Raw genomic sequence first — 17244 nt, 5'->3', positions numbered from 1 at the left:
TCCCCTGCGGGACAGTGAGCGCAGGATGCGGGCGGCCTGGGACCCGCCGGGGCGCTGAGCGCGTTTCCCGAGCTCTGCTCTGAAACGGGTGGGAGGAACAGAACCGCCCTGCGAGCCCCAGTGCTGAATCGCACAGCGTGGGGGCCAGGTCTACCCTAGCCACGCTCCTCGCCCTCCCCCGGGCTGGGCTGGGGCTCCCCCGCAGGCGGGTGGGGGTGGGTGGGGGTGCGGTAGGCGCTGCCGGTAACGTGGGGGCTTTGCCTGTATCGCTCTATCGCCTGTATCGTATCGCTCAGGCCAGTCCGCACAACCCGGCGTCACACCCAACGGCTAACGCTCGGCTGATCCAGCACCCGAATCCTTGTGCACCTCCAAGGCAAGGAGAAATAGGTTGCCTAGTAGAAGGAGCCTTGACTGCAAGGCAGGGCAGTTAACAATTTTCTTCCATGGCCCAGACCCTATAATGAAGTCCCTAACAGGGCGAATGGTTAACAACTTGGAGAGTTTGGCTTTTATATAAAGTTTAACTCCGACTGAACTAACTTGGCATAGCTTGGAGAATAGCAGCTAAAGGGAAACACAATAAATAATTAGCAGGATTTGGAGGTGCAAACACCAGACAGAGAAAAAAAGTTCAGTAAAGTGGAAAATAACTGGGACAAATGAGCCAAGATCTAAAAAGCAAATTGAAGGAAATAACTGGCAAAATATCAGCAGGTTATTCTCAGTAGCAAGAGCTGTCTGACTAAACAGAGTTTCAAGAGGGATGCGTGTTATTGGAGTCATTTCAAGGGCTGGAGGATAAATTCTGTCATGGTCTTCTAACTGTGGTTCACCTGGGGCTCTAGGGATTGCTTCTATAGGAATGCAAGGCTTTTGCTAAGCTGAAATTTGCTGTACAAAGCCCACACCTCTTTAGAAGATCCCTATATTGATCAAGTTCACACACCTGCTCCAGCAAACAGCACGCACAGAGCATTTCAGGTCCAGCCCACACACACATCTTTCTCAACTTAAGTCTGCTTGATCTTCCCAGGTTTAATTTTCCAGCTTCGCTGCAGCAAGCTTTATGGAGGGGATGTACCCTGAGACCATGTTGCCTGCCTCAGCCCTATTCCTCTGATTTTCCACTGAGTTGAAACAGGTTTTTATGCTGGTGTCATGCCTTTGGAATGACACGTGGAGAAGCCGGTCCTTAGCTTGTCTCTTCTCACACTGTCATTCAGGTTAATGATATGTTGCAATATTTTTACATGTTCTATTTAGGGATCCAAGCTCGAAGGCTTGGCAGGCACCAACATCCCTGAGTTATAGAAGGGACACTTCTGTTTAAAGAGAGGTGGAGTGCTTCTGCCTGAAAAGTGCCTTGGTAACGGAGCCAGGAGTAAAATCCATGTCTTCTCACTTGTAGCCTCAGGCACTAACTAATTGAACATGTTACCTCCCACATAACTGTGTCAGAGGGAGAGATTTTGCTTTCCAATCCACCTGCTCTTGCCATCTGATTCACACTGCGGCTAGAGCCCAGCACTTGGGACATCAGATCCAAAAGCTGTCTCTCAGGCAGAAGACTGCTGGGTACCACTGCAAGGACTTTAGATCCTGCCTTCCTCACTGCTTATGTGAAACAGAGGAGGTGGAAAATCCACACTTATGGTTCCTTTGTATTAACAAGCCGTGCCTTTCAGCCCAGACATGGTGTGTACAAACATAACTCTGCTCTTCCCGCCTCCGAGGACTGTCCCATCTCCTTACCTGCACACATCCTCCCACTTCAGCAGAGAACCGCTGCTCTCTGCCATCTCCTCCATCCAGTGCATAAAGATGGCAGGGCTCACTCCCTTTGTCTTGCTGTGTCACTCGGTGTTGCCAGGCTGAAGCAAGACAAGAGGTGATATTTAGCAGCCTCGGGGGCCCCAAGGAAAGCTGGCATTTGGCGCTGTACCTGTTGCAGTCTGCTGTCCTTTGGCAATCTCACCTGACTTGCAGGTGTCGAAGGCAGAAGGTGCAGTCATGGTTTCCAGGACAGCATTACACCCTCGTGTCATCACTGAATTCCACTCTTCTATGACAGTTTCTCTCTCTAAAATACTCGTTCAGATTTTATTAGATCAGTCTTCTGGACAGGATATTACTTCTCATCCAAAACTGCTTTGCTCTTCAGGTGCTGAGCAACTGTAGAGACAGATGTGCCTGTCTTGTTTCAGAGCTGAAATTCTACTGATATCTAGTATTGGGCATAAATTATCACCATGGGATACCACCTGGGCTGTACTCCTGTGTCTCTACCCTTCTTTTCACAGGGAATTCAGTCCCCAGGGCTCCTCCTCTGCTGTGAGCCACCAGTCTGCAAAATTCTAGTGTCGTGTTTTGATACTCAGGAGTTCGGTGCTCAGCAGAGCTCACCCCAGCAAGCAGTCTGGGCCCTGTCTGCATCTCAGCCCTCTGGCACGCCGCAGTGCATCCCCTCTAGCACAGCAGAAGGAGCCCTGTCCCATGCAGAATGGCCACCTGATTTTCTCCCATGCACAACAGCCACCTGATTTTGTTCCATGCACAACAGCCACCTGATTTCAGGGACGGTTTTAGCTGCCCAACCTCAGCTCTTCCCAAAGAGACTGAGCACCCCAGCTCAAGCACAGGACCACTTGTAGCTGGTACTCAAAGAGAGCAGTGAAAACATGGACATGGCCCCCAGCTTTTCTGTCTGTCCATCCAGCTGTCCCATGCCTGGAGGGACAGTGGCACCCTGTGGTGAGACTGGTTCATCACAGTGTGTCACCTGGGACCAGCACCACCGTACCAGTCCTGGGCTGCCTTCCTTTAAAGCCATGGTGGTCCCTAGTAGCTTACAGGTGGGGAAATCTCTGGTGGGGTCCCTGTGCCTGTGTCACGCCAAGCACCCACCAGCTCCCCATCATGTGTCACAGAGAAGAGGCTGAGCCACGCTCCTATTTATATCGCGATGCTCCTGCTTTGCTATATTAGTACCAGACTGAATCATCTTGCTGGTCTCCTGGAAGAGCCGATTCGGGTCTATGGTTGTCAGCTGCCTCTTTAGTCACTTTTGCTTCTGGTGTCTCCTGTTTTAGGGTTACTGTCCCACGCTTGAGTGCAGCCAAGAGCAGAAATAGCCTGCTACTAAATAGTGGTCAGAAACCCTTCAGAGAAGACAGATCTCCAAAATCCAAGCCACCTACTGTTATGAAAGAACCTGTGGCCTGGAACGGAAGTGTTTCACCACCAAGCTTCAGTCCATTGCTTGTTTTGCCTCTCTAAATTCCATTTCCAGTTTCTATGGGGCAGTTGTTCTTCTTCAATTTCTCTTCTAAATGGCATTGCTCACTGCACCAAGCAGCTGCAGACAGATGTGTCTGTTCTTCAGAACTGCTCTGATTAGCTCCCCATATTGTTATTTCCTACAGACTCACACACACAAAAAAAAAAAAAAAAAAAACCTGAACGCCAAAAACCCCCTTCCCACCTCTTGCAGTTTTACAGTGAACCTGAATAAAGGTGACTCAAGCAGCTGTCCCATGGGTCAGTGGCAAACCTGGTCAAGCAGACTTGATTTTCGCTGCAGAAGAGGCAGACACGGGAACATGAACACAGGAATTCCCAGTGGGATCTCTCCCGTGGCTCGGGGTCCGGGCAGGAGGCAACCCCCTCGAGCCCGGAGGGAAATGCCCAAATATTTGACAAAGTTTGCCACTGCTGCCCAGCAGGCGCCTGAGCCCCCTTGGCCGCGGCCGTGGCCACCGCCCGCTCCAGGTTCCCGCCCACCCCCTCATCCATATTCATGTAGAGGGGCGGGGCTCGCCCCCGAGCCTATCCCTTATTCATGAGGTTTCGCGCGCTTTTGCCGACCACGTGGGGCTGTTTTCGCGCGGAATCCGGCTGGGCAGGAAGAGGCGGCGGTGATGGCGGTGAGCGGCGGGGCCGGGGCAGCCGAGCGGGTTTGGGGGCGCCACCCCCGCGGGGCGCGGAGGGGATTTCGATGGGGCGGCGAATGGGGGTGCGCTCGCCGGGGACACCCGAAATGCCGAGGGACGTTTCCCATGTGCCCTGCAGCGAAGAGAGCCGGGCCGGGGGGGATCGGAGCCCTCGGCCTCCGCTCCGGCTGCTCGGGGCTCGGAGGAAGGATTTCCCCACCACTCTCCCCAGCGTTTCCGTTGTCATTTACAATGAGAGCTAATTATTTTAGCCTTCCCCTCCCCCCCCCCACACACACCCCCCCACACACACCCCCCCCGGAGGGACTCATCGATGATCCGCGGGTCCCTTCTGACCGCCGCCCCCGCGGCGGAGGCTCCCGGAGGCACTGCGTCCCCGGTGCCGGGGAGGGGGGTGCCCCGGATCCCCCACCCTCACCCTCTCCTCCCTGTCCTTGCAGGACTCCTCCGAGGCGCAGACGGCGGCCACCAGCCCCCCGCGCAGCTCACGGCGGGGCGATCCCTTCACATCCAGCCCCGGCCGGGACCTGCCCCCCTTCGAGGATGAGTCCGAAGGGCTCCTGGGGACTGAGGGGCTCCCCGAAGAGGAGGAGGAAGGAGAAGAGCTCATCGGGGAAGGGATGGAAAGGTAAGGAAACCGATGGGAGCTAGTTTCTGGGGCGTTGTGTCTGGGGATGGGGTTTTGCTAACGGGGCGTCAGTGCAGGCAGCGACACGGCGGGGGCTCTCAGCCGTGGTGGGGTCCCTTTGCTGGGCTGGTAGCTGGGGCGAGGGAGCCAGAAAGCTGCTGGCCAGTGGAGAAAGGTCAGGGCATGGTGTAACTTGAGTCCTGGGAGAAACACGCATATTGCAAGCTGCGAGCGAAGTGCCATCGTGATCCGGTGTGGGTAAAGCAGGATCTCCCTGGCTGTGTGATGTGCATCCAGCCCAGCTCCTTACTCTTGCAAGTGTAAATTTTAACATTTTTCTACTCAGCCAGGCCTGCTGGCAAGGTGGTGAACTTTATAGTACAAAGGCTTGAATGCTGGCATTCATAACCCTGGCGCTGGAGCCCTTTGTGCTGCAGGGCATCTTCTGTTGTGAAGTGCCTTCCTGCCCAACACTGTTCAGTCCTGCTGCAGAGCAACCGTCCTGACACCCACCCAGCAGCAGCCAGAGAAGGGCTGGAGAAATGCTTTCTGGAACCTTGTCTGATTCCATGCTGTGTGTGCGCGCTAGGGATTACCGCCCTATCCCCGAGCTGGATGTCTATGAAGCAGAGGGCCTGGCCCTGGACGATGAAGATGTGGAGGAGCTGACTGCCAGCCAGCGGGAAGCCGCAGAGCGAGAGATGAGGCAGCGAGACCGTGAGCTGGAGCAGGGCATGGGCCGCATGAGGAGGGGGCTGCTTTACGGTAGGTGCAGATGAGCTGTACCAAGCGGGCTGCTGATCTATGTGTGGTTGACTGTAAGCCAGCCCTTGGGGGGCTGGACTCTCACCCTCAGAGTAGCAGCGAGGTCCCTGGACCTTCAGGGTATTTGGGCTCTCAGTGAAATCTCTGGCTGTAGTCTTGGCTGGACTCCACAGTGCACAATCCCTTTGATTTGGGCTTCTTAGGTGCTCATTTGGTGTGTTCTTCTGGTTGCATGTTCACTGCTGAACAAAGTCAGGATCCTGGGCCTGTATCAAGGGTTTGGATTCTACCAAGTGTATGTATCCTGTGGAGTTTGTCAGCGTTGATGTTCCTGTAGAGACTTTTGTGGGCTGGATGGGAGGGCCTTTGATGTACTTGGAAGCCCATTCCTTGGCCTTCCAACCTCAGTGCATTAATGGACATGACTGTGTCCTGCTGCATCCAAATCTTCTTATTCACACCCATAAAGTCTTTTTGTTGTGGTACATGTAGGAGCCAGACTAGAACTGGATTTAGGCTGGACGTGAATGGCTCTATGTTTGTATCCCAGGCTCCGACCTCTTTGCTTCCACATGACTAATGCAAAGAGTGGGAATGGGAATCCCAACTCTTGCATGATTTTTCCTCCCAATCCTTAGATAGTGACGATGAAGATGAAGAGCGTCCTTCACGGAAGAGAAGGCTGGCAGAACGGGCTGCCGATGGCATGGAAGAGGAAGATGAAGACATGATTGAGAGCATTGAGAATCTGGAAGACATGAAGGGGCACTCAGTAAGAGAGTGGGTTTCCATGGCAGCTCCCCGGCTTGAGATCTACCACCGCTTCAAGAACTTCTTGAAGACCCATGTGGATGACCATGGGCACAATGTCTTCAAGGAGAGGATCAGCGACATGTGCAAAGGTAGGGCTCTGTGATTAGAGAATAGTCTTTCTCTTCCTTATGTGGGTCACAGTACTTTGCAGTGATCCAGTCCATAGGTGGATTTTTTTCTGCCTGCCCTGTTTGTCCCAGACATTGAGTCAGCACTTTAAGAAGCTCGGATGCTGGTGGAGATAAATGAATAACGGAGACATGTCTGTGGTCTTCTTTGATTCTGCCTGACTAATTAGAAGGCCCCTGGCGTCTGCTGCTCATTAATATTCATATCATAGAAATGCTAGCAAAAGAATGTGTGGGGCAGCAGACAGTGGTCTGCAAGTTTGCGATCTGAAGGAGACAACAATTGCTTGCTGTCTGTGCCAGTTACTTTCTCACACTGGAAACTGGATTATCCAGCGAGGGGACAAACAGACCTTGTGACTTTGAAAACCATGTCAGTGTTGCAGCCTTGAATTCTGACTAGGCGCTGCCAGAAGCAGCAGTCATTAAGGCTGTCACTGATAAATTTTAAAAGCAGAAATTGTCACATGCAGCTCATGTAACTGCAGGTGTTCATATTTCTTCTATATATTGGGGCAGAAGCTCCAGAAGCCTGAGTGATGGATCAGCGTCAGTGTTACACAGCTAGGAGATAAAGGGCATTTGTCTTGTCCCTTTCCAGGAACATAAGACACACAAGTTTTTTTGCCAGCCATTCAGCACAGTTGTCTCTCCCATTAACTTCTGTTTCCTGGAGGTCTGTGGGAGAGTTGTGTGTTGGGCTGAGGCTTTTGAGTCTCAGGAACACTGAGCCTGGGAAGTATATGTGCTGAACTGGAGAAGAACAATCACGAGTGTGGTACTGATGAAGAATTTGTCAGACAAAAAGTTTTCCACCCATTTTTCAAATTGTCGAGCTCTAAACATTTTTCAGGGAAGGTGCAGCATCTATAAACTGCAGCCTGCAGGATACAGGGTTGTCTGTTCTGGCTCTCTTCTGCAATCCTTGAGGAGTGAGCAGGTTGAAAATACAATTCACCCTATCTTTTTCTTAGAGAACAGAGAGAGTTTGGTGGTGAACTATGAGGATCTAGCAGCCCAGGAACATGTCCTTGCCTACTTTCTGCCCGAGGCCCCTGCAGAAATGCTGAAGATCTTTGATGAGGCAGCCAAGGAAGTGGTGTTGTCCATGTACCCCAAATATGATCGTATTGCTCAGGAGATTCATGTCCGTATCTCCTACCTCCCTCTGGTGGAAGAGTTGCGGTCACTCAGGTAAGGAGCAGAATTACCAGCAGTGGCTGTGGGGCCAGCAGCAGGCTTTGGGGTGCTCAGGATGACTCATCTGCTAGCTAAAACTCTGGATAAGTCCAACAGAGTGACTGAGCTTATTACAGGAAAAAAGTCATATTAAGGATGAACTTTCAGTGTCCCCAAGGTAAAATACAAACCTTGGTAGAAAACTCCTACTGGGAGTTGTGCCTTGTAGCAAGAGTATTTCTGTAGGGTGTTCCACCTTCTGTGCCCTGCAGGCATCCAGCATCTCTGTCTTTCCTCAGGCAACTGCACTTGAATCAGTTGATCCGGACCAGTGGAGTGGTGACGAGTTGCACAGGGGTCCTGCCACAGCTCAGCATGGTCAAATACAACTGCAGCAAGTGTAGCTTCATCCTGGGACCCTTTTTCCAGTCCCAGAATCAGGAGGTGAAACCTGGTTCCTGTCCAGAGTGTCAGTCTCTTGGCCCCTTTGAAATCAACATGGAAGAGGTAAGAGCTGTGCTTGGCTCCCACCCTTTGAACAGGCTTCAGTTCTGGGAACAGTGCTGGGAGTGGGGTCTAGTGCTATACCCAGGGATCTGTGAAGATAGATCTTGTCTTGTTTGAGCTCTTGACCTGAATCTGCCCAATTTATCAGCCAAAAGTCATTTATTGCCTCATTGTAAGTGTTTGGGTTGAATATTTCGCCACAATTATCTCTGTACTACACAGTTATATATCCATATTGTAGAAATGCAGACATAGACTGCCCAGCTCTCCCCCTTCCCAAGTTAGGTCAGTATTTCTTGATCTGCCAGCTAAGGAAACTAGAGGACAGTAGCAAAATCATTGATGTGGAGCTTCCTCGCTTTCATTTTTTGCTTTGATATCATTAACCATCACAAGTGGAGCATTCTCCTCCCAGGAACTGCTCCAGTATTTGTGTGGACAAACAATGTGGAGACTGAAACACAGCGGTGAGATGTGGCAAAGTGCTTTCCTGTCCCCATTGTTGTCTATCACACCCTGGAATTGCTCCTCACAACCTCCATCCTCTCATGCCCATAGTTTTCTAATCAAAGCATAGTAAATCTTTGAATGGATCCTCTTTGGTGAGGTGCCTTTGAAAAGCATCAGCCGTACTGATGCCCACCAGACTTGCTGGGTAACTTCTGTTTTCTTGCTGCAGACAGTCTATCAAAACTACCAGCGCATCAAAATCCAGGAGAGCCCTGGGAAGGTAGCTGCCGGCAGGCTGCCCCGCTCCAAAGATGCCATTCTCCTCGCTGATTTGGTTGACTGCTGCAAGCCAGGGGATGAGATTGTGAGTACATTGTTGAACTTAAGTACAGGGTGAGCACAGAGCGTTTTTAAACTCTGACAATGACATCACGGGTACACCTCTGGCGGTGTGGGGAGGGATTGTCCTCAGATGCACTTCGGCAGCTACTTTTGAGACTGGTATTTTAAAATGGAGAGGGGGCTGTTTCATACTGTGCAGGCACTGACATACCACCTCCTGATTCCCAGGAGCTAACAGGGATCTACCACAACAACTATGACGGCTCCTTGAACACTGCCAACGGGTTCCCAGTGTTTGCTACTGTGATCCTGGCCAACCACATCACCAAGAAGGACAACAAGCTGGCTATTGGAGAACTGACTGATGAAGATGTGAAAGTGATTGTGGGTCTGTCCAAGGATGAGCAAATTGGGGAGAAGGTGGGTCAGCCTCAGACATCCCTTCTTTGCCTGTTGATAGCTTGCCATCATCTGGCAGCTGGATCAGAAGGTGATGAAAGGTATCAGTTGGGTAAACAGTGGTTAAAGAAAGTTTTAGAAATCTCAGTTCCTTCTGAATGGTCTTCTGGTCTTCTGTAGCTCTCAGAGAGCTGTTGATGAGAGTGAGTTATAGGAGGCAAGTAAATAAGAAACTTTCATTGTACTTTTGGGGGTTACATTTTCTGTTTCTCCCCTTCCTTCTCTGAGCCTTCCACATCACAACAGAGCTGGAAGATGAGTGAGAGGCACCCAGACACTGCTTATATCCGGTCATTGTTTTCTCTCCCCATATCTTGAAAAAGTGGGGGAAGTATTCTCAGGGGCCAATGCTTGCATCTCCAGTCCCCATAAGGAGATGTTATTACCTAGCTTAAGCTGTGGTAGAGATCTTAGCTTTGCTTTTCTCTGCATGCCAAGACCTGAATCCAGTACTTTAAAGAACAAAGCTCCTGGATTGGTGCATGATCAACCTCTCTTGGGTCAGATTTAAGCTCTGTAATAGGGGGACTTCACTCTGTTACCTTGGTCACGCTCGTTTTGTATTGACTCCTGCTCCCAGTGGGTGGAGCAGCTTCAGTTGATCCAGGACTAATGTCACATCAGGATTCTCCAGCATGAGGCTATTATCAGAATACCCTTGAGAGAATAAGCCAGTTGTTCATAGTATTTGACCATGATGACAACTGGTATGCGGTGTAGCCCATTTAACCATTATCATGTGTAGGGAGTAAGTCTCAAATCAAGGTCTCCAGCTTTGCAACAGCTGATACCAGTCACTGTGATGTGCTTTGAGTACAACAGGAGTGTGGAGGCAGTGACAGCAGCTTCCAGTACCAGACTACACAATCTGCCATGTCCCAACAGCACCATTTTTGTGAAGCTCCTTTAGGGGACTGTGGGTGGGTAGTTACCTTTGAAAAATCCCCCTCACCTTGGATAATAAAAGACAATTTGGAGACAGCAGTATCATAGGGGTAACCATAGATACAGCACCTTGCTGATGTTCATGACAAATTCTGTCCAGAGTAGGAAATGGTATTCCCTGGACAACTCCTCTGGTTTTCCTTTCAGATTTTTGCCAGCATTGCCCCATCTATTTATGGGCATGAAGATATAAAGAGGGGCTTGGCTTTAGCCCTCTTTGGTGGAGAGCCCAAAAACCCAGGTGAGTGTCGCTTGTGTTACTTGGGGCTCCTTCACTCAGCTGAAGGCACATAGATCTGGATTTGTCTGCACTGTTGCAGTGAGAGTGGTTAGAGTTGCCTGTGTGTCTTGGTGACATATGAGGTAACAGACTGTGGGATATCTGATGGAAGTGGCTTTTTTATCACACTGAAAACTCTGGTGTGACAGTAGAAACACGTAAGATTGAAAACAGCTCCTGCTGCAAACCTGGGCAAGTTTTTATCCCTCCTCCTCTAGGAGGTTGTGTTTGATGCCCCTTCAGAGGTTTGACCTTTTGGTGTCCTGATATGTCACTGTCTCCTTAGAAGGATATGTTCAGCAAGGTTAGAAATGCTATTTTACACATGACTGCCTCCCAAGCTGACTCTTTTTCCCTCAACTTCCCTGTAAAGTGGTTTCCCCGCCTACTCTTTTCCTTCCCTTCAGCTTTGTGGTGTTCAGGGCAAGGTTGCTATCAAGCCGTGTGCTCAGCTGCCAATGTGTCTCTCCCATTACTGTTGTAGGTGGCAAGCATAAAGTCCGTGGTGACATCAATGTGCTTCTGTGTGGAGACCCCGGTACTGCGAAATCACAGTTTCTTAAGTACATAGAGAAGGTGTCTAGCAGAGCAATCTTCACCACTGGCCAGGGTGCTTCTGCTGTGGGTCTCACAGCCTATGTCCAGAGGCACCCGGTCAGCAAGGAATGGACTTTGGAGGCAGGAGCCCTTGTGCTGGCTGACAGAGGTGTCTGTCTGATTGATGAATTCGATAAGGTGAGTCCTACCTTCATTTTTGTGGGGAGGCTTAGCTGTGGAGGGACCATCTGTGACGTCTGTGATGAGGAGACACTATAACTCAGGGTGCCATCTCCCAGTTGACTGAGATTCCTGTAGTTTGCTTAGGCTCTTACTAGTCTCTAGTGCAATCTGCTACCTTTCCAGAGCATGAGGAGCTGGTTCCACTTGGTGTATTGGGCAGTGGGTATAGACATAGATTCAGTTTAAGTCATTCTTGCTTTGTCATAGATGAATGACCAAGATAGGACCAGCATCCACGAAGCCATGGAGCAGCAAAGCATTTCCATCTCCAAAGCAGGCATTGTTACATCCTTGCAAGCCCGCTGCACCGTTATTGCTGCTGCCAATCCCATAGGTAAGTGCTGAGTGATCACAGGACCATCGCAGGCCTCTAGAATGAGTCCTGCTGTCTTGAGAACTGTGGCACAACTTCCCCTCCCTCCACCTGGTTTCTCCAGATCAAGCGAGCAGTAAAGTCTCTCTGCACAGGGGCATCTATGCTTGCTTCAAAGCTTCAGCCCTAGAGCCTGTGTCTGACTTTGCTTGTCTCTGTGTTCCAGGTGGGAGATATGACCCATCGTTGACTTTCTCAGAGAATGTAGACCTGTCTGAGCCCATCATTTCTCGATTCGATATCCTGTGTGTGGTGAGAGACACAGTGGACCCTGTGCAGGTACAAGCTGTGCTGTGAATCTGAGCATGTGCAGGGCTTGTCATGCTGCTGTTGGGCAACTGCAGCTGAGCATCCCACTGAGCTTTGCTATCCAGTGAGTGTTTACAGTGTCTGTTTTTTCCACTGCTTTCTTGTAGGATGAAATGCTTGCCCGGTTCGTTGTTGGCAGCCATGTCAAGCACCACCCAGGTAGCAAGGAGGCAGTGAATGGGGACGCCGATGAGGTCACTCTTCCCAACACATACGGGGTTGAGCCCATTCCCCAGGAGATTCTGAGGAAATACATCGTCTACGCCAAAGAAAAGGTCCACCCCAAACTCAACCAGATGGACCAGGACAAGGTGGCCCGGATGTACAGTGACCTCAGGAAAGAGTCTATGGTGAGAATACTAAGGAAGGTGGGGAAGAAGTATCTAAACTGCAAATCAGCCTGAGACTGCTCCAGCATATGTTGACACATTCCCATCACAAAAGTCTGTGCCACTGTTTGTGAGAGACAGGCAGATCCTGCAGTGTCTGCTCAACAGATGATTCTTCATTGAAATGCAGAGTCTTGCCTGTTGGTGATCTGTGGACTGAGGGACTGGACACATGCATAGTGCCTGTCATGACAAAGTCCTCTTGTCACCCAGTCTAGCAGGCCCACAGGAGATGTTTGCATTCACTCAGACCCATATGCTCCTGGTACATTACAGGGAGCCGTTCTGTGTAGAAATGCCCTTCTTTTTTGTTTGTGTGATTTCTCAGGCTCATATCATTGTCTCCAAGTGGAGAAGGAATTTGTTGAGGTTAGAGGGAGATTTTTGGAGCTTGGGAAAACTGTATTTTCTTTTTTAATTGACTTTTTGTTTCTTTAACCCCTCCTAAAAGTTGCTGGAGGAAACAGACTACTGTTCCTGGAAAGGCACAGAATTATGGCAAAGAGGGACCCCACGTAGCATCCCCTCGCACCCTGCTGAGTTAAAATGTTGAGTGGGGAGCCTGCACCACCCCATGCAGAGTGTGCCGGCAGGTGGCAGAGCCTCCTTAGCCTGCACATCCTCGGAGGTCCAGGATCAGCTCCCAGCAGTGCGAAGTGGGTCCTGGGCCAGAAGCCACCTGTTTGCCCCATGTCTTTTATCCTTCAGTAAGGAGCTGCCTCCTCCTCTCCCCTCTTAGGCAACCGGCAGCATCCCCATCACAGTGCGTCACATTGAGTCCATGATCCGGATGGCCGAGGCTCACGCCCGCATGCACCTGCGGGACTATGTGGTGGAAGATGATGTCAACATGGCCATCCGGGTGATGCTGGAGAGCTTCATCGACACGCAGAAATTCAGCGTCATGCGGAGCATGCGCAAGGTGAGCGCCGGCTGGGCTGAGGGCTGTAGCTGCCCCCCAGAATCTGTGAGTTTGACTGCAGCCTCTGTGCACTGCCCTGGCTGCGGGAAGAGACTTTCAGGCTCTGCAGGGGTCTGTGCTGCAGAGTCAGGCACTGAGCCCGTGTAAATGGAGTACTGTGAGTCTGAAAGCACTGCTACGTGACTGCCCTTCGTTAGCCTGTGGCAGGGCAATGTTTTAGTTGGGGCTGAGAAGGAAGTGTGCCCTGAACCTCTGTATCGAAAGCACTGTCATGTCACTCCTCTTTTTTGACACCTTCCCTGCTGTTTTGGCACAGGACTCCTGTGGCTGCTGCCAGGTGATTGAGCCCGAGCAGGCAGTTTCTTCATGTTTTTTCTAGGGTTCCTCAGGGGACAGTTAACCACAGGGCAGTACTCACTGTGGTTTAGTGCACAGTCTGCCCTTTTCTCTGCGTGGCAGGGGCTGGCTCTGATCAGCTCTTGGCTGGACACAGCCTGGCATTTATCCACTCCAAGTGTCTGCCCTCAGTCTGGACAACTCGTGGCCTCTCTTTGGCTGCAAACATCCATCCACGCATGAGTGTCTGCCAGGGAGGCACAGGACAGTCTGGGTTAAGGGAAGGTGCTCTGTGCCTTCCCTAGAGCCAGCCTTCCCACAGGCAGCACACCTCCACAGCAGTGCACAGCCAGCCCCCGAGAGGCTCCAGGGCTGGTAATGGGGCCCCTCCAGAGATGTTTAACGGGTGTAAGAGCAGCTGTCAGAGGAATGTCATGGCTGCAACAGGGCTGTGCATTAACTGCATGTGCTGGTGGCACATGCCACAGTCCCTTGCTGGTGGCAAGGCCAAAGTCCTTTGAGAGACACAAAGGGCGCAGGTGACAGCGCTGCCATTTGGTTCCCCTTGTGCTCTGTGGGAGGAGGGGGTTGGTTCCTGTTGGGCATGGCAGACTGCAGTGTGTCACTTGGTTTCTGACCCTCTTGGCCCATCTTATCCTCCCTCCCAGACGTTCTCCCGCTACCTTTCATTCAAGCGAGACAACAATGAGTTGCTGCTGTTCATCCTAAAGCAGCTGGTGGCAGAGCAGGTGATGTACCAGAGAAACCGCTATGGGGCCCAGCAAGACACCGTAGAAGTCCCAGAGAAGGACCTGTTGGATAAGGTACAGGCTTATTGTAACAAGCTGCCTCTGGGTTTGGTTCTTGCTCTCTGCAGCCTCTAAACCAGAGGTGTTCTCAACTTGTAACTGTTCTCCCTGAGTTATGGTTCCAGAAAAAAATGGTGTTAATCAATTTAACCCAGAATCAGGACTGTCATATCTGTCCGTGGTCCTCTCTTCTCTACGAGCACCATATTCTTCTTCCTCAGTTTTCATTCGGGCTGGAGTGGTAAATCCTGCAGTTCGGCTGGTGCTTTGCAAGTGAATGAAGACACAAGTTCCCTTGGCACCTTTGTTTGAAGAAGCAATGAGCAGAAAAATCTCTGCTTATGTGAACTTTCCCAATCTCCCCTGAGGCTTACCCTCCTCCTCCTTAATACATCCTCATCCTGGTCCAGAGGCTGCGCTCCTGGCTCTGCCTTTCCGTGCAATGTATTGACCTTGCTTGGCACTAAAGCAGTATCTGATTCCTGGGTTGCTGCTTTTCTGCTCCTTGCATCAAATGTGCAGAGTAATTACTTCAGAGCCACCAGCTTTGTGCTGCTGGTGTGACCACCCCCAGTCAGAGGTGTCCTGCAAAACTGTCTCCCACTGGGTGAGGTATTAGGGGCTTTTGGATAGTAGTGATGTTCTAGCTCTAGTGGAAGTAAAAGGACAAGCTGAGAGCAGGCAGATGCTGAGCCAGCATCCTCTCTTTGCTCAGCTCAGCTCTGCCAGTGCTCCCTTCCTCCTGACCTGCGGCCTCCCCTGCTACTGCAGTTCTGGTTCCTGCTGAGCAGAGTAGAGATTGCTGACTGTCAGATTTTATGTGGCCTCTGCTATGGAAAACTACACTGTTCTTATTTTTCTTAAATAAACATTTATCTCTCCCCTCCCTCCTCCTCCTCCTCCCAGGCTCGGCAGATCAACATCCACAACCTCTCTGCCTTCTACGACAGCGAAGTGTTCAAGATGAACAGATTCAGCCGGGATGTGAAGCGGAAGCTGATTGTCCAGCAGTTCTGAGGCTGGCAGCAGAGTTCACCACATGCTCCTGTGAGATGAGACCTCTGTCTTGCAGCCCTCCCAGGAGCACTACAAAGATCACGATCAAGAGGAACTAAGCTGCACGTTCTCTTGCTTGCTTTGTGCCTTATGGATTAAGGGAACGCTGAGCTGCTGAAGACCTTGGAAATAGAACAGAGTTAAGTAGTTAAATGCCCAGCCAAGTCTGTTTAGCAGCTTCGTTCACTGTTCTGCACAACAGGGAGACAATTGCTGGCCACATAAATAGCATGTTTGCTGTTTGTTTGTTGCTAGTTGTTAGGCGTTCGTCTGCAGGAGGGACCAAGTGGGAGCATTCAAAAATCATTTGTCTGCCTTGTCCATGCCTCTTGGATTGCAAGCACCCACAGGGATTCTCTTTTCCCATCTCTGGCGACTGTGCAGCCTGCTGGGTGATAACTGAGACTGCTTTCAACTCTCTGTGAACCAGCCAGCCTCTCAGCTCCAGGCCTTTCTGCCTGACACTTGACATTTCCCCAGGTGCCCACATGTGTTGACCTTGTGCTTGGTTTCTGCCAGAGAGGGTGGGTTGCAGAGGAAGATGAGAACTGAAATAAAACATAACTATTTCTAATATCTGTGTGGGCAATGAAAGCTCCTTGAGTAAGTATTGGGCAGTGTCCAGAATCCTTAGGGAAGGGGCTTCTCCTGCCTTACTGGGTGTTATCTCTGTGCAGCTGTCAGCAGATAGGAATTTTATGGCTGGATCAAAGTGCTCTCACACCCATTTGTTGAGGATGAAATACCAGTGGTGCTGGTTTTGGGTGTAGCAGTGGAGCAGTCCTGAGCTGGAGGTGTTCAGGGAGGACAGGATGGGCTCAGTGTTCACATCCAATTTTCTTACTGTGTGCATTTTAAATACATTTTTTTTTTCCCAATACTTTGGTGTTTCCTCCCCTTTTGGGAACTCCTGCCGCAAGAGGGGGAAAGAAGAGCGTAAGTGAGCAACCTGGGTGCTGAGCAGCTGCTCAGCAGTTTGTGGGGTTGGGTTTGGGTACAAACACATACTGTGTCTCTTCTTCAAGTTAATAAGAACTGCCAGTGCTGGGATCTCAGCTATTGCACATCTTTACCGTGAATAGGTACCAGGACAGGGTTGTCTGCAGGACAGTGTCACGAATGCTGCCTTTCCCACCGAGGGCCTGCCTGCAGTGGCTCCTTCCCTGTCTTGCTGGCTTATTGGAGCTCTGATGCCTCGCTGCGACTCTCTCCTGTAAACGTTTGTATCCCCTTGAGGCTGTCCCATCACAGTACATATCTCCCACCTCCCTTCTTTCCCACTCCTGGGTTAAAGGGCCTTGATCTCATGTCTTGGCTGCCACTTGAATTCCAGTCTGGGAGAAGCAGTAAACCCTCTCCAAGACACAGCTGAGGTCTGCAGTGAATGTGCTTTGCCTGGCTAGACTTACAGGGCCATAAGGCATCGCCAGCCTTCTCCTGCCTGGACTCTAGAGAATTCGTAAGCTGGCTGCTGCAATTCTGTGCTGGCCAACCAGTTGTGTCCCTGGCTGCCAGCACGGTGGGGTTTGTCATGGTGATGTGTGTGCATGTGTGTGTCCTCAGCCTGGTTGCTGCTCCGGAGCTAGCAGTGCTTGAACCCTGCTGGGGGCTTAGCACATGACTCTCAGCCTGAAACTGGCTCTGTGTGTTGCCTTTTCTGTCTGCCAGCTCCCTCCTGTGTATTTGTTTAACTGTTTTGGCTGTTTTTTTTTTTTCCTTCCCACTGGGTTTCTGTCTAGCAGGGCTTTTGTAGGCAGCCTATAAAGACACTTTTCTGGCATGCCTTCCCTGCCTGAGCTAGTCCTTTGCCCCCTGCATGTG

At 50.9% G+C, this 17244-nt stretch overlaps 1 protein-coding gene across 1 annotated transcript; it reads left to right on the top strand.

The window, feature by feature from the left end:
* Window positions 1–3884: 3884 nt before the first annotated feature.
* Window positions 3885–15997, top strand: MCM2 (minichromosome maintenance complex component 2). Its single transcript, XM_032994919.2, has 16 exons — window positions 3885–3926; window positions 4394–4581; window positions 5171–5346; window positions 5985–6248; window positions 7262–7481; window positions 7766–7973; window positions 8653–8787; window positions 8994–9185; window positions 10317–10410; window positions 10934–11184; window positions 11437–11563; window positions 11769–11881; window positions 12019–12261; window positions 13040–13222; window positions 14227–14382; window positions 15274–15997. The coding sequence occupies exons 1-16, from the start codon at window positions 3921–3923 to the stop codon at window positions 15382–15384; spliced, it is 2667 nt and encodes an 888-aa protein (XP_032850810.2). The 5' UTR covers window positions 3885–3920; the 3' UTR covers window positions 15385–15997.
* Window positions 15998–17244: the final 1247 nt, after the last annotated feature.

Source organism: Tyto alba, unplaced genomic scaffold (genome assembly GCF_018691265.1).
Source record: "Tyto alba isolate M040663 unplaced genomic scaffold, T.alba_DEE_v4.0 Super-Scaffold_3, whole genome shotgun sequence".
In the NCBI taxonomy this organism is placed as follows: domain Eukaryota; kingdom Metazoa; phylum Chordata; class Aves; order Strigiformes; family Tytonidae; genus Tyto; species Tyto alba.
Note: the sequence above shows the minus strand (reverse complement) of the source record. Positions and strands in the feature narration are given on the sequence as shown.